This window comes from Arachis ipaensis, chromosome B8 (genome assembly GCF_059453495.1).
Source record: "Arachis ipaensis isolate K30076 ecotype BB chromosome B8, ASM5945349v1, whole genome shotgun sequence".
NCBI lineage: Eukaryota > Viridiplantae > Streptophyta > Magnoliopsida > Fabales > Fabaceae > Arachis > Arachis ipaensis.
Genome location: NC_142443.1, coordinates 22,776,931 through 22,803,797, shown reverse-complemented (window position 1 = coordinate 22,803,797; position 26,867 = coordinate 22,776,931). Strand labels below are relative to the sequence as shown.

The window sequence follows — 26,867 nt, the reverse complement described above, 5'->3', positions numbered from 1 at the left end:
GTTCAACAATAATTAGAATAAAACACTTAAACAGGAAGAACAAAGTTGCACCTAATCAGAAGTTTCAATAATCAAGAGTCGGAACAATAATCAAAATTCAGATCAGAACAATAAACATCTAATCAAAACAATAGTCAAATACTGAAAAAGGAAGAACAAAACAATAATCAAAATTCATAATTAGAAATTCCAATAATCAAATCCCTAATCGGACATTTTAATAATCAAAATTCCTAATAAGAAATTTCAATAATCAAATCCTTAATCATAAATTCCAATAATCAAAATCTCTAATAAGAAATTTCAATAATCAAAACCCTAATCATAAATTCCAACAATCAAAATCTCCAATCAGAAATTTTAATAATCAAATTCCTAATCAGAAATTCCAATAATTAAATCTTTAATCAGAAATTCAAAACATTAATTATTTACCTGAGCTTGAACAGGAGCCAGAGAAGAGAAGAAGAAGAAGACCAGCGGTAGAAGCAGTCATCGCTCGTCATCGTTCAGGTCTTGATGGTCAAAGAAGCTCCATCGCCGTTTGCAGTCATCGTCGAGAGACGTCGTCACCGGGAGGCGAGAAGCAGTGCACCACCATCGTGACTTCGAGGTTGGGGAGCGGTGATGGGCGTTGTCATGGTGGCTGGTGAGAGATAGAGAAAGGGCTGCGAGGGAAAGAGTGCAATGATTGGTGAAAGGCACAGAGAGGGCTGCGACGGGAAGGCTGGCGGCGGCGTTATGAGGGGAAGGGCTGAGGGGAAGGGCTGAGAGGGGACTGTGGCAGGGTACGTGGAAGAGGGATTGTGAGGCGTCACTGCGTGAGGCTAATGGCTCATGGTCGTGGTTGTATGAAACTATGAATGTGTGCCCTAGTTCATTGTTAATTATGATTCTCACATGGCCGTGTCCGGGTGACCCGAATTATGACCCGGTCCCAATTTCATCCCTCTCTCTGGTTTCATTCTTTTTTTCTGGGTCAGTCCCGGGCCCCTTTGGATCTGGGCTATCATGCCCTAAAATCTTTTGGACCTGGGTCGGGCATTCAGACTGGACCAGACTATGTACACCCTTAATCTATTCCGTGTTTAACTTGATAAAAATGCAGCAGCTATTCAATCTATATATGAACTGATTCTTGCTTATGAAGAATGAATCATGTGTTGTTTTTGGCTTTTTACTTAAATCATAGATTATTTATCGTGATCTTTGATTGCTAATTTATTAATATCTACAATGCTCATAAAAAAATAAATATATTAAAATATTATAAAGGGTAAAGTATATTTTTTGTCCCTAAAGTTTGACAAAAATTTTAAAAATACCCTTAAGTTTTATTTTGTTTCAATTTTGTCCCAAAAATTTTCAATTTGCATCAAATATACCCTTAAACGGCTAAATTTTCAAAAAAAATAAGACCAATCTAACAATAATGCATGAAAATTATGCTTGATTTGCTTGTGTTGAGGGTTGTTCTTATAAAATTGTTGTTGAATTGGTCTTAAATTTTTTGAAAACTTAGCCGTCTGGGGTATATTTGATGCAAATCGAAAACTTTTAGGACAACATTGAAATAAAATAAAACTTAGGGATATTTTTGAAACTTTTGTCAAACTTTAAGAACAAAAATATACTTTACCCTATTATTAATTATGTTTGTTATCCCAAGAAATCAAGTCAATTCTTGATTCAACAAAATGTACTCCAAACTAACACATTCTTCGAAAAACGAAGCACTCAAACAATTTAAAAATTTGGCTTTTGTATACCCTTCTCTTTTAGTCTTTTATATTTTTCAAAATATAAACTTATTTCTAGAGCCAAGAGAAGTAAGAGCATATACACAAGAAAAGGAAATGATGACTGAGTGTTTTAGATCAGATTCAATTTGAATTTTTGCCCTTTTCTTGTATGAATCTTTTATAAAATTTGATATCTTTTCATCAAATTGGAGAAGTGTGTTTTTCGTTGACTAGCCGTCGCACTCTTCAAAGCTCTCAATCTGATTTCCAATGAAAGCTTTCAATTTGAATTCCCAATCTTTTATTCTTGGAATGCATTAATAGCTGCCTTGATTTGCAACATCCTTCCTAATTTGATTTGGTCATCTTTGATTGATTTCTACGATGCTAATCATAAAGGTTAGTTATAATGAAAAATAATCAAATATGTTTATCATCATAAGGTACATCTTAAATCTTGACTCAACAATAATTAAATTACCCAACCAATAAAATATATCGGTAACAAAATTTACGTATTTTGGATAAAAAATTCTTGTTATAAGTAAAAATTTCTATGCTATATTAATAAAATTTTTGCTATGTACAAAAAATTTTATATTAATAAATTTTAGGGTAAAAAACAAAAATAAGCCATGGAGAGAAAGGAATTACGTGAATCAGCCAAAACGAAATCTGATTCACCAACCAACCAATGCACAAATATATGTAGTTCGAATCAAATCGTTTCAAACTTGGATTGAATGTAATTCGAATTGTGCTACTTCGAATTACATGCAAAGCTGAAACATACATAACGGCATCAAGGCCGCGCTGGAGGCTCCCGACGGAGGCTGGCTACCTCCATCTGCATTCCGGGCATTCTGCATTCGACATGTAGCAGCAAATTTTGCCCTAACCTTCAAGGGCAAAGACGCAAGGAGGCTTCTTGTCAATGCGGCGTACGCTAAGACCGAAGTAGAGTTCGATTACTGGTTTGATATTTTGCGGTCTGAAGACCCGGCAATGTGTGACTGGGCGAACCGAATTGAGTATTCCTTGTGGACACAGCATTGTGATGAGGGGTGGAGATTCGGGCACATGACAATGAATATCTCTGAGTGTGTGAACTCAATCCTCAAGGGTGTCAGAAACCTCCCTGCGTGCTCGCTGGTGAAGGCAACATACAGAAGGTTGGCCGAACTATTTGTTCGCAAGGGGAGGGAGGCTGAGGCCCAGCTGGGTACCGGACAACAATTCAGTCAGCACTTGGTGAAGTGTATCGAGGCCAACTTGAAGATAGCAAGGTGCTTCATGGTGACTTTGTACGACAGGGATAACTCGGAGTTTACCGTCGCAGAGACAACTCCGACTGGTTCGTTCTCACTGGGTAGCTACAGAGTCTCGCTTGCATCTCAGACTTGTGACTACGGATACTTCCAGGCACTTTATTTCCCGTGTCCGCACGCACTGGCATGCTGTGCCTACTCACGGATTACATGGCAGCCTTACATCCACCAGGTGTATCGTCTTAGCTCGGTGTTCAGTGTGTGTCGGATGGGATTCACACCTCCCATTCCGGAGGGCTTTTGGCCACCATATGACGGGGCGACAGTGATCCCAGACCCTAACAAGAGGCATGCGAGAGAGGGTCGTCCGAGGTCCACTAGGATACGGACCAATATAGACGAGGCAGATCCGAACCGGCCAAAGAGATGTGGCCTCTGTCGGCAGCCTGGATACACACGTCGGAGTTGCCCACAGGTCGGAGGACAAGAGCTTACAGGGGGACATGAGTAGCTGTATTGTTAGCTTTGGTACTTTGTTTGTTTCACTTTGGCATTTAGATTCCACTATTATAGGTTTCCTTACTTGTAGTTGATAAGTGATAGAATTTGTTAATGTTAATGCGATGAACTCTACATGGGATCTTAATTAATGAATATGTTCCGTTTCCGTAGTTTTGTACGAAATTTCTGTTTAATGCACAAGGCAATAAATAAATCTACAAATTAAATTAATACATGATGCGGAAAAGATGCTAGTAACTGAAAGAAACACTGAACAACCATTTTCAAAGTACAATATCATGATTTGGAACATCATACTGAAACATAAATAACCAAAATACATGTTGGAACGTCAAAGTACATCAAAGACATTAATAAACTTTGCTAGGATACAACAATGAACATAAACAAACAACATACAGGATATATGAATCATCTAAACAGATGCGAGCCGGTGAAGCAACGATGGGGTACCCGTGTCCTGTGGCCTCTCCGGATAAGCAGATCCTCGTCCTCGATCTCATCCTCCTCCTCATCCGGGGCAGGCTGTGCAGGTGGCCTAGGCTGGACGGGTGCCCCAGACAGCCCGGCAACTGAATGCGACGCAGTAGTATAGGCGGAAGTAGGAGTACCACCCAATGCAAAATGGTCAGCAGCAGGCGTCATAGGAGGCTCGTTCAGGTCGACATCTAAAGGTGCCTGCGTGCCGGAGCTCTGACCACGCCTACCTGCCGCATCATCCTTCTGCATGATGGCAGTAATCTCGTCTAGAAAGTGTGACCCGCCGAAGTCCGCATCAAGCCCATCACATTTCAGGAAGTCTGAAAACATCGTCCCCGGACTAACACATGGTGTACTCTCCTGAAGTGTCTGGTCATCGGCTGGGACACCAACGAAGTAATCTCCTAGCGGCCCAGACCCAAGTCCACCGTCACCATGGTCAGCACCGTCACCCATACCGGACCCGTACCACTCGCCTCCATGCCCGCCAACATGGGGACTAACACCACCAATTGCAGCATGCCCTGCAGCGACCCCCACGGGCCCGTGCTGATCGTCGTCGTCGTCGTCACCATGATCACCATGATCGTCCGCCGCAGCACGCCCTCTCCGTCTGCCTCCGTGCCCTCGTCGTCTTCCTCTACGTCGACCGTCCCCGTCAGCCTCGTCCATAGCCTGGTCCAGCCACCTCCACTCACGCTGGCTCCGTTGTGTCCCCACACGAGCTCTCCTCTCGACCCGACGCCTATCCGGCACATCGTCAACACGATCCATGTCAGGAACTCGCCCAGCACCCCTCTGTGACGCCTCCACAGGAATAGGAACGGCTCTCGGATCCCCCAAAAACATCTCTGGTGACAAGAACCTCTTTCCATGCTGACTCCACCACTCCAGGAAGTCATGTGAGGGTCCAGGGTCTGCAACAACATCGAACCGGAGAACGTAGTCCGCACGGATCTCCCAATGTAGATGCCAGAACTGAAGAGCTGACGGGAACCAACGATCACCGCCTCTCCTGTCCTTCGACATCAGAAAGTCGATGTTCAGGGCGGGCTGCGGACGGGGCTGGACTCCGCCTAACTGCGGTAAAACCATATCTATCTGATGCCACTCTATCACGGCAAACTATATCAGTGACGTCACAGACCGCCACATCGCCGTATGCCGAGGCTCCAACACCTCCGGATGCACAACCTGTAGTACCTCGGGGGAGCTATAGGGCAACCAGATAAACTGCAGAAAGATTCCAACATTGTCAGGCCAATTCATGATCCAAAGTCATAAAGTTTAATTAATTAAATAAACATAGCCGGTTAGTATACTCACATCCCTGGCCTGTAACATGTCTATTCTCAGTCTCCAGTTCTGCACTCTAAGTCCCTTCTCGCCACTGGAAGGGTTGTAACCTGACCACTTGCATCTCACATCGGTGTTATAGCTAATTAAAAGTGTGACAGATTTGTATAACATAAGAAGCGAACATGGAATCAACTATTTTAAATTGAAATAGAAAGGTCTGAGTAGGGTACCTCGAGGCCAACGGCCAGCTGTACGTATCATACCCAGCAGGCCTAAACCTAGGAAAGCGCCAGAAGATCCAGGACTGAAGTAACTGAAGTGGGCCCGCTAACTTTACCACATGTCTGTTTGCCACTCGGCACATGCACCGGTACAACCATGCTAGTGCTGCAGACCCCCAGCTGTATGTACCCATCTCCTCAAGCCTAGCTACGTAGGGAAGCCATCTGATGTGAATGCGGTTGCCGGACTTGTCGGCAAACAGCTGAGTACCCAACAACATCATGATATATGCACGAGCAAAGCGCCGCACAGTCTCCTCATCGGCTCCCGCGGGGCACTCCCCAAAAGTCTCCTGGAACCAAGTGCAGTTTACAGCAAACTTCTGAACTTGGCTCGGAGGAGGAATCACTCCAAGCAACTCCTGGAACCACACCCAGGCAGGACGGCCACCCTCGATGTATATCTGGAAATCTGTAAGGCAACCACTGACATAGCGCCCGTCCACTGGAAACCCCAACTGGTACGCCACATCCTGAAGTGTGATCGTGCACTCTCCAAACGGCATGTGGAAGGTGTGCGTCTCCGGACACCACCGCTCAACGAATGCACTAACAAGGGGCTCATCTAATCGGAACCATCTATCGTTCAGCCTCGCAAGATAGTATAATCCGGCCATCTGCAGGTACGAAACGTATCTCTCATCGAGGGGCATGCCCTGCTGCCGCCGCATGCTCGAGATGCAACGCTGGGGCTGCCAAAACAAGGACCGCATACAAAATCAATATAATAAACCACATACAAAAGCAATATAATAAACCACTACCAAAACCGCATGCGAATCCACTTACATAAACCGCATACAATACCGCTAACATAAACCGCATATAAAACCACTAAATAAACCACATGCAAGATCAGCAACATAAACCGCTAACATAAACCATCAACAAAACTTGTCTACAAAATCACTAAAATCAACCGCACACAATACCACTAACAAAAACCACTCACACAAACCGCCAACGTAAACCGCTAACATAAACCACATCGAAAGCCACTAACAATACAACATGCAAAACCACTAAACAAAAACCACTACCAATAACACATGCAAAGCCAGTAACGGAAACCGCTAAATTAAACCGCCTACCAAACCGCAAACAAAATCACTTCAATAAACCACATGCAATACCACCAACAAAAACCACTTTAATTTCCAAAATACGATTTTTTTTGGCATTTGGGCAAGTTCGCTTTACCCCGGACGAACTCTGTAAATTTTTTAAAACATGCATTTTTAATCTATATCATCGTCTAGAAAATAGTATATAGATCTACAAATAGTATATAGGAGTACACAAAATTAGACAGACAATAAGCATGACTTCTTCAAGGATTTTTTTTAATTATAAATTAAAAAAATAAGCCATATTTAATAATGGCAACCATACTTAACAATGATTTTTTAATTATAAATTAAAAAAATAACTATTTTCCAAAAATAATCCACTTCAAATATATCATATTGGAAAGTTAACAATGATAACCATTATCATCATCTCGAGTACATAAGAGTATACAAGAGTACACAGGAATAAGTCGTATTTTATTTTTGGGAAATAGTTATTTTTTTAATTTATAATAAAAAAATCCTTGTTAAATATGGCTTATTCCGGTGTACTTGTATATTTTTAAAGACGATAAAAATGGTTGACATTGTTAAATATGACTTATTTTTTTAATTTATAATTAAAAAATCCTTGAAGAAGCCATGCTTGTTGTTCGTGTATTTTTGTGTACTCCTATATACTGTTTGTAGATCTATATACTATTTTCTAGACGATGATATGGATTAAAAACGTGCATTTAAAAAAATTTGAGTGGAGTTCGCCCGGAGTAAGGCGAATTTGCCAATTTTTATAGAGTTCGCCGGACAAATGCCAAAAATAAAAAAAATCGTATTTAGAGAATTAAAGTCCAAAAATCATGTTTGGAAAAATAATAATTTTTTTATTTTATTATAGAAAAAAGTCCGTTTTCTATGCTCTTTAACAAAAAATTCTATGCTAAAAAAGTACGAAAAAGAAGAAGCAGTAACACATGTGCACATATTTTTTGTTAGACTTGTATCAACTTGATTATATTTGGTTATAAAAACTTTTGTACGTATAACATCACTCGTTAAAAAAAAAAATCATGTGGACTTTCACTATAAGAAAAATGCTGAATATCGTCAATTTAAGCATCGGACATTAGCGACATATTTATCGACGAATTTGGCAATAAATTTGTTGGATAAAAAAATTACCGTCGAATTTGGTTTTCTGACGGTAATTTTGTCGGTAATAATTGGAGGAAAAAATTGGTGCGATCATTACCGTCGGATTTATTGGCATATTTTAATCTGAATTAGTACAACGCTGCGTTTTGGTCATTCGCAAAGCGTTACCGTCGGATTTATCTGCTGATAAATACGACGATAATCTTGTCCTAAATTCGAATCGCGAACCCTCTCTCTCTATGTCTCTCCACAAACCACCTTTGACACCCCTCCACCAGCATTGACCACCACCAACAGCGTTCAAAGATTGTGTGGACTCTTTGCGTGGCGTTGGTCGCTCTATCGCTACCGTTTTCATCGCTCCTGCCTCTGCTGCCATTGCTGCCCCCTATATCGCCGGTCCTGCCTCCTTCCTCCCTCTAGGTATGTTGTCCTCCTCCTTTTTTCTGTTATTTTTTTCAATTTATTTAAAAAAATTCTAATACAACCCTGCTGGTTGGTCACCTTTGCCGCCATTTCGTTGTTTGTGCTACCACTACGGCAGAAAAGTTCTTTGTGTCGTCACTGTCTCCAAGTAACTCACTAATTAGTTTTGGGTAATTAAATCCTAAACCCTAATTTATCTAATTTTAATTTGTTATGTATTAAAAATTTTGCAATTAGGTGTTTGTATTAGAGATTTAACTATTTTTCAGATTTAGTTCGTATGTTAGTTTAGATTTAGGATTTTTTAATTCTATTTTAATGATTCTGTGTTTGAAATATGCATTATTCTTATTAGTTGATTGTTATTTGAATTTATAAGTGTAAGATCTCCAACTGCATTATTTTGATTTCTGTTCTCTAGTGTTGTTTGAGTTCATTATTTTCTGAATTAATTATTGATTTATTGTTATTGTTGTTAATTTTTTAGGTTTATTATTATATGAGTTATTTATTTTTTGAGTTAATTAGTTGATTGTTATTATTTGTCAGAATTAATTTTAACTTATTTAATTTTTGAGTTAATTATTAACTTATTAGTTATTGTTGTTAATTTTTTAAGTTTATTATTATCTAAGTTAATTGTTTAATTTTCTGAGTTAATTACTTGATTGTTGTTAATCGTCCTAGTTAATATTAACTTGTTTATTTTTTGAGTTAATTATTGACTTATTATTTATTGTTGTTAATTTTCTAAATTTATTATTATCTGAGTTTATTATTTTTTGAATTAATTAGTGTTGTATTTTTTATTTATTAGTTTAGAAATTATTGAATTTAAATATTTAAAATTATATATTACTTTTTAAACAAATTTTTTTAAAAAAAAATTTGAAATATAAATTTAACATTAAATGTACTATCGGTAAAATTCGTCAATAGTTATTAATTTAATTATTAATTAATAATATATTACCGTCAACTTTACTAAAATAAATTTGACGATAAAAATTATTAATAAAATTTTTTTATAATAATTAATGATAGACAAAAAAATTCATGAATAAATAATTACCGACAAAATTTATATGGTTAATTTATTTCAATAATAAATATATTACCGATGAATTTTTTTAATAAATCCATCGTTCGACGAAATTTTTGTAGTATTTACTCAATTTCACTTCAATAATTGATCCTAACTTAGAAGTTATAATCTAGTCTAATATAATGATGGAAACTTATCTTTTGTAATTCCATCATCATCAAGACTAAGATTATTTATAATTGGAATATAAAATGCTCATAAATAGATACAAATTTACGCAGACATGTTCAGTGCTATAGTGTCAGGGCTCTTTGGCCTGGAATGAGTACTTGAGAGTCTTCTGACTGTTGTATTCATGACACAACATATATGCAAGGACAAACACAACAGAAAGTTAAAGAAAACGAATTATCTCACTGACAACACAGACAATTCACAAAATTCACTCTCCAAGAATAATAGATATGCAATCATGAAGCCAACTCACCACATCATGATTTTTTTTTCTTTGGTTCTTTTGGTAGAAGGAAAAAATATGTTAAGTAGCTTATACAGAATTATATGGGTATTTATTGAGTTTTTATTTAAAATTTAAATCGTATAATTATTATATGGCAACTTATATGTTCATTATCAAACCAAAAAAAGTAGTCATTCTCATATATTGATAAAAAAGAAAAAAAAGTGTATCTTACCAATTATTGATATAACATTATGATTGATGAATCATATATACATGGATTATGAAACCTCTAACTCTAATTTAGATGAATGGTAAGAGACTAAGAGGAAAAGAACAAGCATTAAATCCAGAGCTGAGTCATTATGCATAAGCATGCAAGGTTGCTTATTGTTAAATCAAATCAAAGAAAAAGAGTAGAGGGATCCATTGCTTAGCTTGCTTACTTTGCATCGTCGTGTTCTTACTTGTTTCAATTGAGCTGAATTGATTAATGATGGGGTGTGGTTCCCTCCATTATTGCTTTATTATTTATTCACTTCATTCACATGTAAAAAAATATTGCTTCAATACTTTATAATTATATACTTATACTTACTTTATCGTTCTATATAATTAAGTTGACATAAATTTGTTGATCATGTAACATGATTCTTTTGATAAAACCCTAATATAATTGATTGTGTACTAAAAATATAAACCTTTTTTTTGTATATAATTATTTTTATAATAGCCTACAAACATGGTCAGAAAAGAGTTAAGTTCCTCCTAAAGGTATTGGGCTAAAAGGATGGAACCCAAAAGAACACCTTGAGGAGTTGAATTTCTCTTCAGTGGGAACTATATTGGTGGAAGTAGATTGGTTGGATTTGGAGTGTAAAGGTGTCATCTAATTGAAAGAAAACCAAACTAGATGTCCCTTCACTAATGTCACATGTCAGGAGTTTTAGTTTAACGTGTGGGAATCAACTTCCTACCCTTTTCAGTTGACAAGACTTGAGGTGATCCCAAATACCTAAAGATATTTTGGAAAGAGCAGTAAACCAAATGTCAGACTAAAACCATTGGCCAAGGGGTGTCCTCTTCATCATGGTTTTACACTATAAAAAGGACCTCAAGCCACCTCTGTAAATCATCTTTTACTTCACTTTTCATCCTTCATCCTTCATCTTCATCTTTTACTTCACTTTTCACCTTCACCTTCAACCAGACTCTCACTTTTCACTTTCACCTTCATCTTCTTCTTCACAGACCTTGAAACCCTTTTTCATCCTTTACTTTCACCTTCACCTTCATCCTCTTCTGAGAGCTTCTCTTCTCTGTAAACCATTCATGTCCACTTTAAACAAAGCTCATTCATCCTCTTGTGACATTAGTGGAGGTCTCAACACTTGTTCTCCACCTCTCTTCCTCACTATTAGTTCTTGTATTGCTTATTTGCTATTAATAGAAGTGTCTTCCTCACAAGTTTACTTACCCCTAATCTCTCATCTTAACTATTATTTTTCACTTAATCTATTTTTCACGAAACCACCCGAATCAACAATACTAATACTTTTTTTTTGAAAAAAAAAAGACTTTAAATCATATTAGATGTCAAAAAAAAGACTTTAAATCATATTATTATTATTATTATTATTATTATTATTATTATTATTATTATTATTTATTTATTTTAGGATATTGTTTTACAGATGATCACTATATTGTGGGACAAATTAAATAATATCATTATTAAAGCTTTGATTTGAATCATCACCTACATCACATGCGATATTGTAAATAATTTAATGAGATGGACAATTTTTCTCAAAATATATATATATGTATTCTTATTTTCTTTAATATAAACAAAGGAAGATATACTCTCGTATAGAATAAAAGAATACAAAGATTAAAAAAATTCATATATTTTCCGGGTTTGTTTCTTTTCTAATAAATATTACAATAAGATTCTATGTAGGATGTGAATATATATTGAATATAACTCTTAAACAATATGCACAACATGGAAATTTCTTATGGTGGCCACTAAAGATTAGTTTTTAAACTGCACTATCTAAAATAGCATAGATCGTTATTTGTATATTAAAAATGTTTTTGCCGTTAAGAAATTCGTCTAAGATATAATTCGTTGTAGAAGGTGAGGCATTGTCAATTTGTCATGTCTTTTTTATAAATAAAATATACACTGAGTTCTAAAAAATATTAAATGGAGTAAATATCTGTAAAAGATATTTCAATTTTCAAGTTAGTAATAATTTAAGGAAGAGAATAAAAATAATTTAAGTGAGTATTAAATTTTTATATGTATTCTACTTTTTATCTTGTTAGATTTATTTATAGAGAAATGAACATTTTAAAATATTTTTTTTTGGTTGTCCAAATATTAGTGGACAGGTACATGAGCTATAATACAATTATGTTTGAAGTACTAATGTCTGTTTGACTATTTTTTTTAAACTATTAAAGATTATGACGTGTGAAAGGTTATTTTTTTATTTTATTTGAATATATATATCTATTTGTTAAGCTGTTCTCCGAACTCTAATTAGTAATTACTGCATATAATACGAGACAGATTAAATTGTATTATAGATATGATGATCAAATTATTGGTATAAGGACGAATTATGCATAACAATGTAAATAGTGATTATTTACAAATCATCAAAATACTAACATTTTTTTATTTAATTTTTAAATTATAACTTATAACCGTTGAGTAATAGTAACCGCATCAAAAAAATAAGAGTAGTTAAAATTAAATTTACATTCAAATATATAAATGTAAACAAAAAATTATTTTTTTATGAAAATTACATTTGTGTATTGGCTCAATATTAAAAAGGGAGGTGTTTTACCGCGTTGTGTGTGTCAGTTTCAACACGTCACGGGAGTGGTGACAAGGCGTCAGAGGCGTGGCAGGTGTTGGAAACACGCATGGGGCGTGGTGAGGTGGCTTGCAGTGATGAGTGGTACAACCCTAACAACACGCAATAATCGGATTGCGGTACAATATTAATATACTGCTCACTCTCCTCAATATATTGTTCTCTATCAATGCTTTGACAGAGACCATTTCAAAACTCGATGAACGTCATGGTGCATGGAACCACAAACGAAAACGAATTTTGGCACACAAACTTTACTCTCTCATGAGTATTCTGTATAATCTCACCGTTGCAATACACTACCAAGTTTGCGGTACCCTCCATTACACTAGCAACACACTCAAAGAACAATCTTCCTCACAATGAAAATGGTACCGAGTTTTGCTTTATATAGACGAAGTACTCAGCACATCTTCCGTGTTGCATCACCAACCAATCAGCATTCGACACATGAAACACGCCTCTCCTCTGTGCTGATTCAACACGCTCCCCACATGTTGCAGTTTCATGCAATCAAACTTCGCCATGTGTTATTCATGCCCACCAACGTGCTACATACAATACGTCTCTTCACGTGTTGAAAATACCTTTTGACACCTCACTAATTTGTAAATACCATTGTTTTGAAAACCGAACCGGACTGGCCGGTTCAACCGGATTAACCGGGAATCGGTCATCTGGTCGGTTCGGTTTCACTGTAAAACCGTTCAGCAAAAAACCGGGCTAAGAATCGGCCAAACCGACGGTTAACCGGTGAACCGTCAGAACAGGTTGGATTTTTTCAGGGTTACCGGTTTTTTTTATAATATATATATAAAAAAAAAACCAACCCAACAATACCTAGCCCACCCCATCCCCACCCTTCCCCCTTCTCTCCCTTTCTGTCTCTGAGAAATCCTAAACCTAGCCACCATCACTCTTCCACCGTCGCACTCTTCTCACCCCACCCCACCCTCCCCTCCCCTTTCTCTCCGTCTATGAGAAACCCTAAACCCAGCCACCATCACTATCCCACCGTCGCACTCTTCTCATCGTTCTTCTCCTCGTCGCCGTCAGTTGGTTGTCGTCTCTTCGGATCGTTACTCTTCTTGTCGCCGTCGGCCGGTCATCGTCTCTTCGGCGATCTCTCTCTGTCGCTCTCTTCAAGGTCAACAACACCTATTATCGTCACCTCCCCTCGACGTCGAGTCTGAGCTGTTGGCATCACCGCTGCGAAGGGCTGCTCTGTCGTCGTCGCTGCTCGATTTGTTAGTGTCCGTCTCTCTCTTCGAGTTTTCTCTTTGTCTGAGGGTCAGAGCTCAATGTCCTTTCTCTCTGTCTCTCTCACGGCGATTTGTTATTTGTTTGCTGGATTCAAGATTTTGATTTATTTGTTATCTGTTCATGATTTATTTGTTTGCTGGATTCATGATTTTGATTTTTGATTTTCTAAGGTTATATGTTCATAATTTATTTGTTTGCTGCTTCATGATTTTGGTTGCTGAATTATTTATTTGTTCATGGTTTTCTGAGGTTACTTTTTGTTTTTGATTTTTCTATTTTTGAATTATAAGAAATTATTTTTGAAAATTTTCTTGTTTTATATTTTTGTTGCTGATTGATGAAGATGGCTGATTACTCTTGAGAATTCAGGGGAAAATAATGTTGTTGCTGCCTCTGTGTTAATTGGAGAACTTGACTTATTTGAACTTGTCACATGCTGGATTTGTGGGAAAATAATGTTGTTGCTGCCTCTGTGTTACATGCTTGGTTACTCTTGATCTTTCACTATCTTTCGACATGAATGGTTCAATGCTTTGTTGTTACTGCCTCACCTCCAAGAATTGACATTTTCTCCAGAGATCTTCCATATTGACATCCCAGTAACTCAAGACCTCCATGGTTTCTTTTTGGACTTTCCACTCAATGGATCTCTTCATACCATAATAGTAGGTCACACAAACTTCAGTGTGTTAAGTTTTTGGTTTCTATAATTGTTATGTAGTTGGAATAATTGTTGATGGTTGATTTCAGTGAATCTGGGATAATAGTGAATCTGGGATAATTTTATCATGCTGTTTTACTTCTCTTAAATTTTGATGGATGATAGTTGATGGTGTTTTGTTAAATTATCTGAAATAATTTTATTGATGATTGATGATTTTTTTTAATTTGAAATTATATATTTAATTTTTAATAATTTTATTTAATATTTAATTAAACCGGTTGAACTCCGATTGAACTTCGGTCGAACCATTAAACCAATGAACCAGTCATTCTACCGGTTTTTTGACCGGTCCCGTTCTCGCAACCTTGGTAAATACACACATTGCACCAATTTTCAACTAAACACCAAATTTAAACCTATAACCAAATTATTTAGCCAACGTAAACATAGTGGCTGAACTTTGACTCTTGTCAAAAGAAAATTATAGAAAATGAAGGAAACCAATGAATTAGGGAGAAAGAAAAAAGAGAGAGAGAGGAGAAAATGATAGGCATGTCTAGATTAAATAGAGGGAGTATATGTAAAGTGTTGTGGCCCTCAAAAATCTAAATAGAATAATTCAAAAGTGATGGTAGACAAGAGCTATATCCAATATCGGTCACATGTCCTTTACTATGACGCCAAGCGCATATAGTCATCCTTTGAAAAATTGTTAATCCACTTTAAGTTCTTCATATGACATAAAGTATAGATTATATTACCTAATTATTAACTATTTGGGATAAGGTCATGCAAATGTGATTATTTAATCTCATTTCAATGGTTGGAGGATCACATCCACATACATATATACCCAACAGCAATACAGCATGTCAAAATGTCTGTCAGTTTCTTTCTGCTTTGTCGTTGGCTATGGAACGCTATGAAAAGGAGACCAACATAACTGTTTTTGGTTTGGCATGCATGTTTCGTTATGATTGGTTATTTCTTTAAACTTTGTAGGCGATCTTAGTTATTTAGTATTTACAATATATTTAATATGCAATTTAGCTAAAGAGTGTTTAAAATATTAGTTAAATACGAGAATTTAAATAAAATATTTTGCTTCTATCATCTCAAGTTATTTATGTTTCTTTTTAGATTTTTTATATTATCTAACATATTAGACACGACTAATTAATGATATCTTTTAATATTACACGTAAAATAAAAATAATTAATATATATTCCTCAAGTTTATACTATACATTAATTTTCCATTATACATATATTAATAATAATACTTAATTAGTATGGAATAAAGGAATATTCTATAGATATTAAAAATTAATCATTATATATATATATTATTTTATAATTTTAATAAATAATCAATAGCTAGAATAATCAACTTTTTCAAAAACAACAAGAAAAATCAAACTTATCATAACAAAATATTTTTAATAATAATATAATCAATATTTTTCACTTTTTTCGAAATTTTTTAATTAAATTAATACATTTAATTTATAAAAAGATAAATTAATAAAAAAAAGGGAGAAGAAGAATGCAGTTACAGGAAGACATGAATCAAACTATCAAAGTGTCGCTGTTAGGATGCCATGCCAACTCCTTCAATCTTCAAAGTTTCTGGGCTCTTCTTCTATACGCCATTAACATTACATTCATTAAACTCTTGTGCGTTTCTTTAACACTAGCAACCCAAATATTCCCTTCTATCTTCCCGTTTCTATTTTCTTTTTTCCTCTGAGAGGAGGTTCGTTAGTTATTCGCAACAACTTTAACAACCTTAACCTCCTCTCTCCACTTCTTCAATCTCTTATCTTTCGCATTCAGTAAAATAGGAACCCGCCACCTTCCTCGATTTGGTAAATCCATATCTGGACTTCGGTTTTTGATATTCTGTTGCTAAAAATTTTTTATGGGTGATGCGAGTGGCACGTAAAACATATCATCATATATATAAAAGAGAAATAAAAACGTAACCCGTATTGCCCCATAACCATAATCCGTTCAGAATAAAAACTTTTCACCATTTTGCGTGTTCATTCTCAGAGGGAAAGGGGTGATGAGATTTCTGCATTGGGTATGAGAAATTGAATGTAAAGTTTTTAACTTTACTTGAATTCCTTTGTGCTGTGATTGTGTTGTTCTTTGGGGTGCAAGAAAAGATGATGACCCCAAGATCTCAGGCGAGGAGCTCGCTGGAGGAGATGCTTGAGTCTCTCCGGCGGAGGGATGAGGAGGAGAAGCCGAAGGACAAGCCGCCGGCATTGCCATCGCGGCCTCCCTCGAGGGCGAGGCTGCCATCGGTGAGAGTGCCTAATAGGTTCCTTTGCCATGGAGATGATGAGAAAGAGGATAGTGGTGTTCGTGGACGCCACAGGAGGAATGGTAGTTTTGGGGTCAAGAAGGTGAAGGTGGTTGTGGAATCACCTTACATTGTGAAATCAGAAGATAGCAACTTGAACTTGAGTGCTGAAGAATCACCACCACCAACAACAACATCGTCCCCTGTATCATCACAGGTTCAGGTTCCAAACTCTGCTGTTGCTGTTGAAACTGATACTCCTGCTGCTGCTGCTCCTGCTCCTTCTGATGCATCTGCTCCTGTTTCTTCTGAAGTTTCTACTTATGTTTCTGCTGTTGCTTCTACTGCTGCTTCTGCTGTACCTTCTATGGTTTCTTCTCCAACAGGAGAAGTGGATTTGGAGGATGATAATATTGCTTATTTCATCAGAAAGGTGTGTATTTTGATGAACTCTTTTTCAGTTATCTGTTAGCACTGACCTTTGGCATAGATTGAGAGTTGGTAATTTGTTAGTAGCACGTGTTTGTACATTAAACTTCCGTTTCTGATTTTGGTTGTTGCTACAGAAACTTCAAGTTTGGTGTAGGCAACAAAAGGGGAACTGGGAACTAGGAAAGATACAGTCAACTTCAGAAGAGGAAGCATGCGTTTCGCTTTCAAATGGAAATGTAAAATTCTAAGCATTTTTGTCATTTCGAAATAAAGTTTTCAGTTTTTGAGTTTTCAAGGTAACATGTTTGTGGTTGTTACTGCAGGTTATGAAAGTGTCCAGATTAGCACTCCTACCGGCTAATCCCGACATTTTAGAGGGTGTGGATGATCTTATACAGCTTAGTTACTTAAATGAACCCTCAGTTCTTTACAATCTTAAGAGTCGTTACACTCAAGATTTGATTTACGTACGTGTGCTCTTCTGGGTTGTACTTCTGCTTGGTTGTTCATCTATGTTCCCTCATATGGTATTTGTTCTGTATGCAGAGCAAGGCAGGGCCAGTTTTAATTGCACTCAATCCCTTCAAAGATGTCCAGATTTATGGAAGTGAATACGTAGAAGCTTATAAACAGAGATGTAATGATAATCCTCATGTTTATGCTGTGGCAGATGCAGCTTATAACGAGATGATAAGAGGTGAGCGAGATTCTCTCTTTCTTTGGAATCTCTGTTAAGCTGTAGTTTTACTATATATTCACAGAAAGATTTCTGTTCAAATTTTACACATTGCAGATGAAGTAAATCAATCCATTATCATAAGGTCAGCACTCAATACATTCCTCTTCATATATGTTGCTGAACTCTACGGCATTGAATTGCTGAAGAAGTCATAGATATGTACTTGTTAATAATCACCTTTTTACAAATCTGTTGATAGTGGTGAGAGTGGAGCAGGGAAGACAGAGACAGCGAAAATTGCTATGCAGTATTTAGCTGATCTAGGTGGTGGCAGTTGTGGGATAGAAAATGATGTTCTTCAGACAAATTTTGTACTAGAATCTTTTGGAAACGCAAAAACTTCTAGGAATGATAACTCTAGCAGATTTGTGAGTTTTGTTTTTCCTTTCATTATACTGGAACTCATTCCTTTCAATGTAGCACTTTGTGGATTGCATTTAATGGTTGAGAAGTTGAACTGGTATACACCTTTATTTGGGCTCAGGGGAAGTTGATTGAAATTCATTTCAGCGCACTGGGGAAAATTTGTGGGGCTAAAATTCAAACATGTAAGAATTTTCAAGTAAATATATTGCATAAAATTTACTCTTTCGTGCAATTGATTTTTCTTGACTTACTGACTTAAGTTCTCATGCCTTTGTGTTTCTCATGCCAATTCCATTTCACTGACTTGAGCAGTTTTGTTAGAAAAGGTAACTTGTGATACCCTGCCTAAACTTAAGTGTGTAACTGAAATGTATATCTATGTTCACTTCTGAAATAATCGCATCTCCTTTGGCAGTCAAGAGTTGTTCAACTAGCCAATGGTGAGAGGTCATACCACATATTTTATCAGCTTTGTGCTGGTGCTTCACCTGATCTTAGAGGTGCATTTTCTAATTATTTATCAAATTTGCTTGCATACTTACGTAATTTATGTCACAAGTTTTCAGCTTGTAGTATATGGCTTGTTTTATAGCCTGCCTTTATTTGGAATTACTACAGTTGCTTCGGCATCCTATGTGATACATTTTTAGATGCCTTAAATTTACTTGGTTAAGGCATCACAAAGTACCAAGTAAAAGAAACAAGCTTTATTATTATGTGGTATTGGTTATATGGACCAACTGATGTCACTAGGTCCTATCAAAATCCAAATCTCATTGAAATTATTCATACTTTGTTTCTCCTATCTAAGTTCAGGTTTCCACTACACCATTTAACTGAACTAACTTCCATTTCATAAAATATTTCTTGCCTGATTCTTTTGTTGATCTTTTCATATGACCAAAGCACTTTAGCCGAGCTTCTGTTATCTTATCCTCACTAACCATTGCTGCCACTTAGTACTATATGTAAATTCATTTGTAAACATATCCTCTTCCCTTTTAGTTGCCTCTGCAATGTGATTTCTTTATCAGCTCAATTGAAGTTGTAAGTATTTACTCACACAGCATTACTTTTTCTCCGTTGCAGATAGGCTGAAGCTTAGAATGGCCAGTGAATATAGATATCTTAATCAGAGTGACTGCATGATAATTGATGGTGTTAATGATGATAAAAAGTTTCAAGGGCTAGTGGTATATCATCTGCCGGTTCATTTGTTAGCACTATATTCTTTTAGCTAATTTATGGCCTTTTATGTTCTCATGGAATGTTTCCCTGTCGTTGTTATCTGCGTTTTACCCCAGAAAGCGTTGGATGTTATTCGAATGTCCAAACAGGATCAAGAAAGGGTTTTCAAGTTGCTAGCTGCAATATTATGGCTGGGAAATATTACATTCCATGAAACTGACAATGAAAATCACATTGAGGTGGTTGATGATGACGGTAAGAATAAGATTCTTAAAAGCAAATATAATGTTTTAAATTGTGCGGGAAAGGATTGTATAATGGTTTATCTTAAAGGTGACCAAAATAGTAACATATGAATGAATACATTAAATTTTTTGTTACACCTTGAAAGTGACATTGTGCATATAATTCTCTTGGCAGCTGCAACCATTGCTGCCACACTGATGCAATGCAGTTTGAAGGAGCTAATGGTAACATTGTCTACCCATAAAATTAAAGCTGGCAAGGATACTATTACCAAAAAATTGACGTTGCGACAGGTTTGTCTATTATTACCTAAACAATTCTTGCAATCTATTATTGTACAAATCCTAAATGTCTTTGCTAGAAGGAAATGACGTTTGAAAATTTGAATTGTGTTATTGAATTGGGAATTCTTTGAAATAAGCCAAGAACCCTGAATGAATTACACTAATTTGAGGAAGAGTTAGGGATCGTCTACTCTCTAATCAGTTACAAATGATCAATCACACCTAACTAATCCGTTCTGTTTATTTACATAATTTTTCATTTTTTCTTTAGGCCATTGATACAAGAGATGCATTAGCAAAATTTATGTATGCAAACTTGTTTGACTGGCTTGTAGAACAAGTCAACAAGGCGCTTGAAGTGGGTAAACGACGTACTGGGAGATCCATAAGTATCCTTGACATTTACGGTTTTGAGTCATTCCAGGTATGCAAATTATGTTGATGAGTTTGCTATTGTTTCATGCACTATTTTATGTGTTCTAATGGGTTGATATTCTTTTTCCCTCTCTAGAAAAACAGCTTTGAACAGTTTTGTATAAATTATGCCAATGAAAGGCTTCAGCAACATTTCAATCGGCATCTGTTTAAACTTGAGCAGGAGGTCAGAAATTATGTTAAATCTTTAATTTGAATGCAATAGTATGTTGCTACAGTTACATAAATTTTATTTGTGAATTCAACTTTATGGTTGCTGGACAATTTGAAGCCAAGTATATTTCTGATAGTGTGAATGCGAAACAAGCCAAGAATCTAATTTATATGCATCATTTGAAAAGCTTTGGTACTTCTACTATCTTTTGGGAAGAGCATAATCAATCAAGAGTTCCAAATTTTTGGCCAATATATACAAGTTAATGTATTTGGAACAAGAGTAATTAAATAACTAAAAGCTATGAAGTATAATTTCATAAAACAGTTTAGTTCCAAATGATCTTAATTAGTGTATTGTTTGTTCCTGTAAGTTGTCTGACACTATGTTCTTATTCTATAAATTTATTGCAATTTGCTTCTCTTTTTTCAGGACTATGAATTAGATGGTGTAGATTGGACAAAAGTGGAATTTGAGGATAATCAAGTTTGTTTGGATCTCTTTGAGAAGGTATTTACTATTTATGAGGTTTAACCTATTTAATATTTTTGAGTTTCCCCTCTTGGCGGCATTGATTATTGCATTCTATTCTTGAATTATGCTCTTATAAAAAAAATTGTGTATAGGTCCTAATATTAGGTGTTTTTCACAAAGTTTTCTGATTGATGTTGTCATTATATACATTGTTGTAAATTTTGCAGAAGCCTCTGGGGCTGCTCTCTCTGTTGGATGAGGAATCAAATTTCCCAAGGGCCACTGATCTGACACTTGCTACTAAACTCAAGCAGCACCTGAGTTCCAATCCTTGTTTTAAAGGAGAAAGTGGCAAGGCTTTCAGCGTTCGGCATTATGCAGGGGAGGTTAGTAGCTACTAAGTTCAAATTGATTATTCGGGTATAAGTATCTCTTGAAATTTCCTGAGCCTTAAGGTGTGTTTTCAATTTTGATTGTGTTTGTGATTATACTAACAAGTTCTCTCAATTAGGTCACATATGATACAAATGGGTTTCTGGAGAAGAACAGAGATCCACTGCCATCTGATTCCATTAAATTGTTGTCATCGTGCAGTTGCGAACTGCTGCAGTCATTCTCCCAAGTTCTTGACCCGTCTCAACAAACAAATTCCTCACACTTAGGTGCTATGGAGTCAAAAAGGCAGAGTGTTGGCACAAAGTTCAAGGTAACCTTGTATCATCGCATGAATGCTCATGGAAACTATGCTATGTAATAGCATAGTAGAAATCTGAGGTGTATACTGATAGTAGTAAGTTACTGAATTTCTTTCTTTCTTTCAGGGTCAGCTGTTTAAGTTGATGCATCAGATGGAGAGCACCACACCCCACTTTATTCGCTGTATAAAGCCCAATGCTAAGCAAGTTCCTGGCATATATGATGAAGACCTTGTCCTGCAACAGCTCAAATGTTGCGGAGTTTTGGAGGTTGTAAGGATTTCGAGGGCTGGATATCCTACTCGAATGACGCATCAAGAGTTTGCCAAACGGTAGTTCAGAAATCTCTTATAGTTTTTCAATTATCATGAATAGTGGATTAATTTGTGTTTCTGCATATATTTTAGGTATGGATTATTGCTTTCTGAGGCGCACACATCTTTAGATCCACTGAGTATCTCTATTGCTATTTTGCAACAATTTAATATCCCTCCAGAAATGTACCAAGTTGGCTACACCAAACTGTATCTTCGATCAGGACAGGTACGTAGGTAATTTCTAATGCCGTCGAGCCATGATAGTGAGCTGTTGTGGTTTACTTGACATGCGAGTTGCCATGTCGCAAGTTATCACGGTTCGGCTTGATTTTATATTAATGCATCTAGTGGTTTCTTTCACTTCATTATTCCAGTGCTTTGTTTCTTGTTTAGGTTGGTGTACTGGAGGATAGGAGAAAACATATTTTATGGGGAATACTTAGTGTTCAGAGAAGTTTTCGTGGTTATCAAGTCCGCAGTACTTTCCGTGAACTTAAGAATCGTGCAACAACTTTACAATCATGTAAGGATGCCTATCAAATTAGTTTCGCTTGGATCAAAAGTTCTCTGCTGATTATTGCCTCCATGTGCATCTTGCTTGGGATGTTTGTATCTAAATCTTAGTTTCTATTTGGTTATATTACAGTTATTCGTGGAGAAATTGCGAGAAAGAAATATGGTGTTATGATGGAGTCCTCTATAATCATTTCTTCTGAACATGATCAGCAGATTGAGGCAGCCATAGTAATACAATCTGGTTAGTGTGTGGGGTTACATTTGAGAGGGACATTAAATATGATTTGGTTCTTAAAAATTTCCTTTTTATGTAGTAATTCGTGGGTGGTTGGTTCGGAGGCATGCTAGTAGCCTTTATAGGCCGAAGAAACATCATGAAAATCCGAGACATAGACGAAGATCACGTCCAAAGTTTCCAGAAATACAGGTAATTTTTGCATTTTCTAGTTAGAAAAACCCACTATATTACCAGCCCTACGTGTAATGATGGGGATGTTTGTTATGCCAAAACATATTTCTAGGTTCTTGAATGGCTTAGAATACCAGAAGTTAAGGCCCTTTATTCGGACCTTCGAAAATTCTTCAAAAATCTTAGGATATGCTCTGGTTGGAAGTTGGAGGCAGATTTAAGTCTGCATACCAATTGAATGATTCTTTATATAAGATTTTGTACAAATTCCCAACCATTCTAGATCTTAATCGCCTCTTTTCTTTTCTCCTTTTTATTACTAATTTTCATTCCTGGTTTATGTTTATCAGGATGTGTTGTCCAGAGAGCTGGCTCAGAACCTGCCTTCAGCTTTAGCAGAACTCCAAAAGCGGGTCGTCAAGGCTGAAGTAACTATAGAGCAAAGAGAAGTCGAAAATTCTCAATTGAGGGATCAACTAAAACAGTTTGAGAGAAGGTGGATCGAATACGAGAATAAGATGAAATCAATGGAGGAGATGTGGCAAAGACAAATGGTGTCTCTGCAAGTAAGTTTTCAGCTTAGTAATCTAAACTAACTTTCCCGCTTATACATTCAACTTTTGACATCCTCAAGATTTGATGATGTTATTGCAATGAATGTGATGTTGTTCAAATGTTCAAAACCACACCTTTGATTAGCTCATTTTTACACACCATAAGGAATGTTTTGTTTTAACATTAGTTTCTTGCAACCTTAATGCATAAGGGTTTGAAGTTTAACCTGAAATTCAACTGAAGACTCGACTTGCAATTTCAATTTACAGATGAGTCTTGCTGCTGCTAGAAAGAGCCTTGCCTCTGCCAGTGGTCAACATGCAAAACATGATGTCGTGGCGCAATTTGGCTCCGATTCTGAAGATACCGCTTCCATGGAATCTAGAACACCTCGAACACCTGGAGTGAGTACACCCTTGAAGTATTCTTGTAGTCTTTCTGAACTCGGAGCAGTAAGAGAAGTTAATGGTTGCGCAAATTCTGTGAGCAGTCTGACAAGGGAATTCGAGCAGCAGAGACACGTCTTTGATGAAGAGGCCAAAGCTATGCTCGAGGGTCAAAACGGTAACATGAAATGTTATGCTGAATATAAGAAACTTAAACGTAGGTTTGAGGGGTGGAAGAAAGAATACAAGATTAGATTGAAGGAGATAAAAGCAAAACTTCATAGGAATCCAGAAATGGATAGAGGGCGGCGAAAATGGTGGGGGAAATTGAGTTCAAAAGCACATAGTCTTGGTAGGGAATGAGCAAAAATGGCAATAGTGGTTGGTGTTGGTGAAGGGTTGAGTAACTGTATATCTACCAATTTTGTTACAGAGTGAAAGTTGTGCATAGTTGTAGACTTGTAGGTTGCATAGTAGTAATGGATAGTCTAGTTTGTTCATGTATATGTGAAACTTAGCTCGCAAAAGTATTAGTAGTCAGTGTTGATATCTGTACATCATATTGCTGTGCTGGATTGATGCAAGTTCATTTCACCAATGATAAATAATGTTTTAACTTTTAAGCATCAAGTTTTTATGCTGCTTGGAAAAAGGCCATGTATATACAGGAAATCAATTATTAAATCAATCATTATGTATGTGTATAGATATATGTATTGTTTAATTTATTTTTAATATATATTTTATATGAGTGACTAAGTTGGTAATTGGTAGTTGATTTTTTTGTGTATATATAATATTTTTTATATGATTATATTTAGAAATAATATAGATTCACCATGAAAATCCCCTTGATTGACAAAAACCTTAGTAGTCCTTAATAAGTAAAAACAATAAGTGCACTAACACTACTAATCCACAACTTTAATGATAACAACCTACACATAAATCATCGTCTCTTTATTCACAATAAAAGCAAAGTGCGAGGGTAAAAGAAAAGAAGGAAAAAGAAAAGGTGTTATCTTGTTCTAAGAACCAGGCACAAACTTGGTGGCATAAACCCAAGCATTGTTAGCCACAGGGTTGTCAAGGTGGTCCAAAAGGTTCTCCAATGGGCCTTTACCAGTTACAATGGCCTGAACAAAGAACCCAAACATGGAAAACATGGCAAGCCTTCCATTCTTGATCTCCTTGACCTTGAGCTCAGCAAAAGTAACTGGGTCATCGGCAAGGCCCAATGGGTCAAAGTACTGCCCACCAGGATAGAGGTTGTTCCCTTCTCCAACACCAGGAAGCCCATTAATGCGGAACCCTTCAACAAGGCCCATTAGGACTACTTGGAAGCCCAGGACTGCAAGGATGCTTTGTGCATGAACAAGGTTTGGGTTTCCAAGGTAGTCAAGCCCACCTTCTGAGAAGATTTGGGCCCCAGCTTTGAACCAAACAGGCTCCTTGAAGTCAACTCTGACCCACTTCTCAAGAATTTCTGGGGTGATGCAACCTAATGCTCCAAGCATAGCCCAACGCCCATGGATCACCTAATTATTATTCCACAAAAACGTTTAATTTCATTCACAAAACGTTCAATGACTCACCACTAAGGCTTAAAGATCTTATTTATCTTAAAATATTTTTATAATATTTTTTCAAAAAACATAAAAAATATAAATTCTAAAAGAAATAAAAATTTTAATAATTTGTCATATATACTTTTGACAAAATTAAACTCTATTTAAAACCTTAAAAGAGATTTTTCTATTAAAACTTTTGACAACCTAAAGATGCCCAAAAAAACACTTTACTGAGAGTTACTGATTTATGATTTGTAAAAATCTGGCCTTAACAGAGAAATTAGATATGAATTGAAGAAGATACCTCAAGAGCCCTATTCCTGGCAAAAGCTTCAGGGTCAGCAGATAAACCAGCAGTGTCCCAACCATAATCTCCAGGGAACTCTCCAGTCAAATATGAAGGTGTTTGAGCAGAAAAGGGTCCCAAGTATTTCACTCTATCTGGCCCATACCACAATTCATTCCCCTAAAACACAACCATACACAACACTTCAAAACTGTTGCTAAAACAAGGGGTGTCTCAAAAGTGCAACAACAATATACATACCATGGTGTATTTCCCAGTTCCCATGGAGACAACATCTCTCAGAGTGTTGTTGTTGGTTCCCCTTCCTTGTCCAAGGAAAGGTGTTGGCTTCACAACAGTGCTAGACAATGTTGATGCCATGATTTCTTGCAAGATTTCTTAATTGCTTTAATGTGTAGTGTGTAACATGATATGTAGCGAGAGAGAGAATCATATAGGTGTGTGTTTGTGGTTGGCAACACACACGAGTGTTGCTGTTGTTACTTGTTAGTGGTGGGGAAGATGTGTGGTTTTGGATCAACCAATGAGAAGGCTTTAAAGGATTTTATGTATCTCCAACTCATATCTTTTTATCCACATTTTATCTTTGATCCAATAACATAGTATTACACACTTCTTTTTTATTTCATTTTGTCTCTATACCTATCCATCAATATCCATCGTTTTCTTTTTCCCTTTGTTTTCAACAATATATATTCGCATCGCTTTTTTTATTAATTCTTAAAGTTTTTCTTAATAACATAAAAAAAATTTCGTTTTCAATACGCTAAACATTTCAATTTCAATCAAGTTCTATAAAAAAAAAATTGAAACAAGTGCTAAAATAAATATATAAAATTTTAAAAGTACTATTTGTACACCAAAATCAGTCACTAAAATTAGCTACCAATATATTTTAATAAAAATATATGTGTAA

At 36.3% G+C, this 26,867-nt stretch overlaps 4 protein-coding genes across 5 annotated transcripts; 2 read left to right on the top strand and 2 right to left on the bottom strand.

Moving 5' to 3' along the window:
- Positions 1–2,377: 2,377 nt before the first annotated feature.
- On the top strand, positions 2,378–3,521 carry LOC148547438 (uncharacterized). Its single transcript, XM_088495439.1, has 2 exons — positions 2,378–2,467; positions 2,550–3,521. Exons 1-2 carry the CDS (start codon positions 2,378–2,380, stop codon positions 3,519–3,521), a joined length of 1,062 nt encoding a protein of 353 aa, XP_088351565.1.
- Positions 3,522–3,943: 422 nt separating this feature from the next.
- On the bottom strand, positions 3,944–5,107 carry LOC148547437 (uncharacterized). The gene has a single exon (XM_088495438.1). The coding sequence runs from the start codon at positions 5,105–5,107 to the stop codon at positions 3,944–3,946; it is 1,164 nt and encodes a 387-aa protein (XP_088351564.1).
- Positions 5,108–16,104: 10,997 nt separating this feature from the next.
- LOC107613854 (myosin-2-like) lies at positions 16,105–24,725 on the top strand. Of its 2 annotated transcripts, XM_088496641.1 has the most exons (24): positions 16,122–17,310; positions 17,444–17,545; positions 17,633–17,776; positions 17,856–18,006; positions 18,103–18,130; positions 18,248–18,416; positions 18,533–18,610; positions 18,830–18,914; positions 19,504–19,607; positions 19,719–19,857; positions 20,023–20,141; positions 20,404–20,556; positions 20,644–20,733; positions 21,154–21,231; positions 21,423–21,581; positions 21,707–21,901; positions 22,017–22,222; positions 22,298–22,433; positions 22,601–22,730; positions 22,854–22,964; positions 23,038–23,150; positions 23,483–23,698; positions 23,957–24,091; positions 24,178–24,725. In XM_088496641.1, exons 1-24 carry the CDS (start codon positions 16,738–16,740, stop codon positions 24,214–24,216), a joined length of 3,453 nt encoding a protein of 1,150 aa, XP_088352767.1. In that variant the 5' UTR covers positions 16,122–16,737; the 3' UTR covers positions 24,217–24,725. The 2 variants fall into 2 exon arrangements, with proteins under 2 accessions (XP_088352766.1, XP_088352767.1); XM_088496640.1 differs by having other exon boundaries at positions 16,105–17,310; positions 23,957–24,725.
- Positions 24,726–24,906: 181 nt separating this feature from the next.
- Positions 24,907–26,453, bottom strand: LOC107613430 (chlorophyll a-b binding protein 13, chloroplastic). Its single transcript, XM_016315415.3, has 3 exons — positions 26,192–26,453; positions 25,949–26,110; positions 24,907–25,611 (listed from the first exon to the last, which is right to left on the bottom strand). The coding sequence occupies exons 1-3, from the start codon at positions 26,309–26,311 to the stop codon at positions 25,102–25,104; spliced, it is 792 nt and encodes a 263-aa protein (XP_016170901.1). The 5' UTR covers positions 26,312–26,453; the 3' UTR covers positions 24,907–25,101.
- Positions 26,454–26,867: the final 414 nt, after the last annotated feature.

Bases quoted from the DNA above. Each gene is read 5' to 3' on its own strand.
- LOC148547438 (XM_088495439.1), top strand. From the start codon at position 2,378: ATGGAGAGAAAGGAATTACGTGAATCAGCCAAAACGAAATCTGATTCA. The intron at 2,468-2,549 runs GTTTCAAACTTG...AACGGCATCAAG, and splicing joins TATGTAGTTCGAATCAAATC to GCCGCGCTGGAGGCTCCCGA.
- LOC148547437 (XM_088495438.1), bottom strand. From the start codon at position 5,107: ATGGTTTTACCGCAGTTAGGCGGAGTCCAGCCCCGTCCGCAGCCCGCC.
- LOC107613854 (XM_088496640.1), top strand. From the start codon at position 16,738: ATGATGACCCCAAGATCTCAGGCGAGGAGCTCGCTGGAGGAGATGCTT. The intron at 18,417-18,532 runs GTGAGTTTTGTT...ATTTGGGCTCAG, and splicing joins ATGATAACTCTAGCAGATTT to GGGAAGTTGATTGAAATTCA. The intron at 21,902-22,016 runs GTAACCTTGTAT...TCTTTCTTTCAG, and splicing joins GTGTTGGCACAAAGTTCAAG to GGTCAGCTGTTTAAGTTGAT.
- LOC107613430 (XM_016315415.3), bottom strand. From the start codon at position 26,311: ATGGCATCAACATTGTCTAGCACTGTTGTGAAGCCAACACCTTTCCTT. The intron at 26,111-26,191 runs GTATGTATATTG...GTTGTGTTTTAG, and splicing joins GAACTGGGAAATACACCATG to GGGAATGAATTGTGGTATGG. The intron at 25,612-25,948 runs GTATCTTCTTCA...AATAATAATTAG, and splicing joins CCAGGAATAGGGCTCTTGAG to GTGATCCATGGGCGTTGGGC.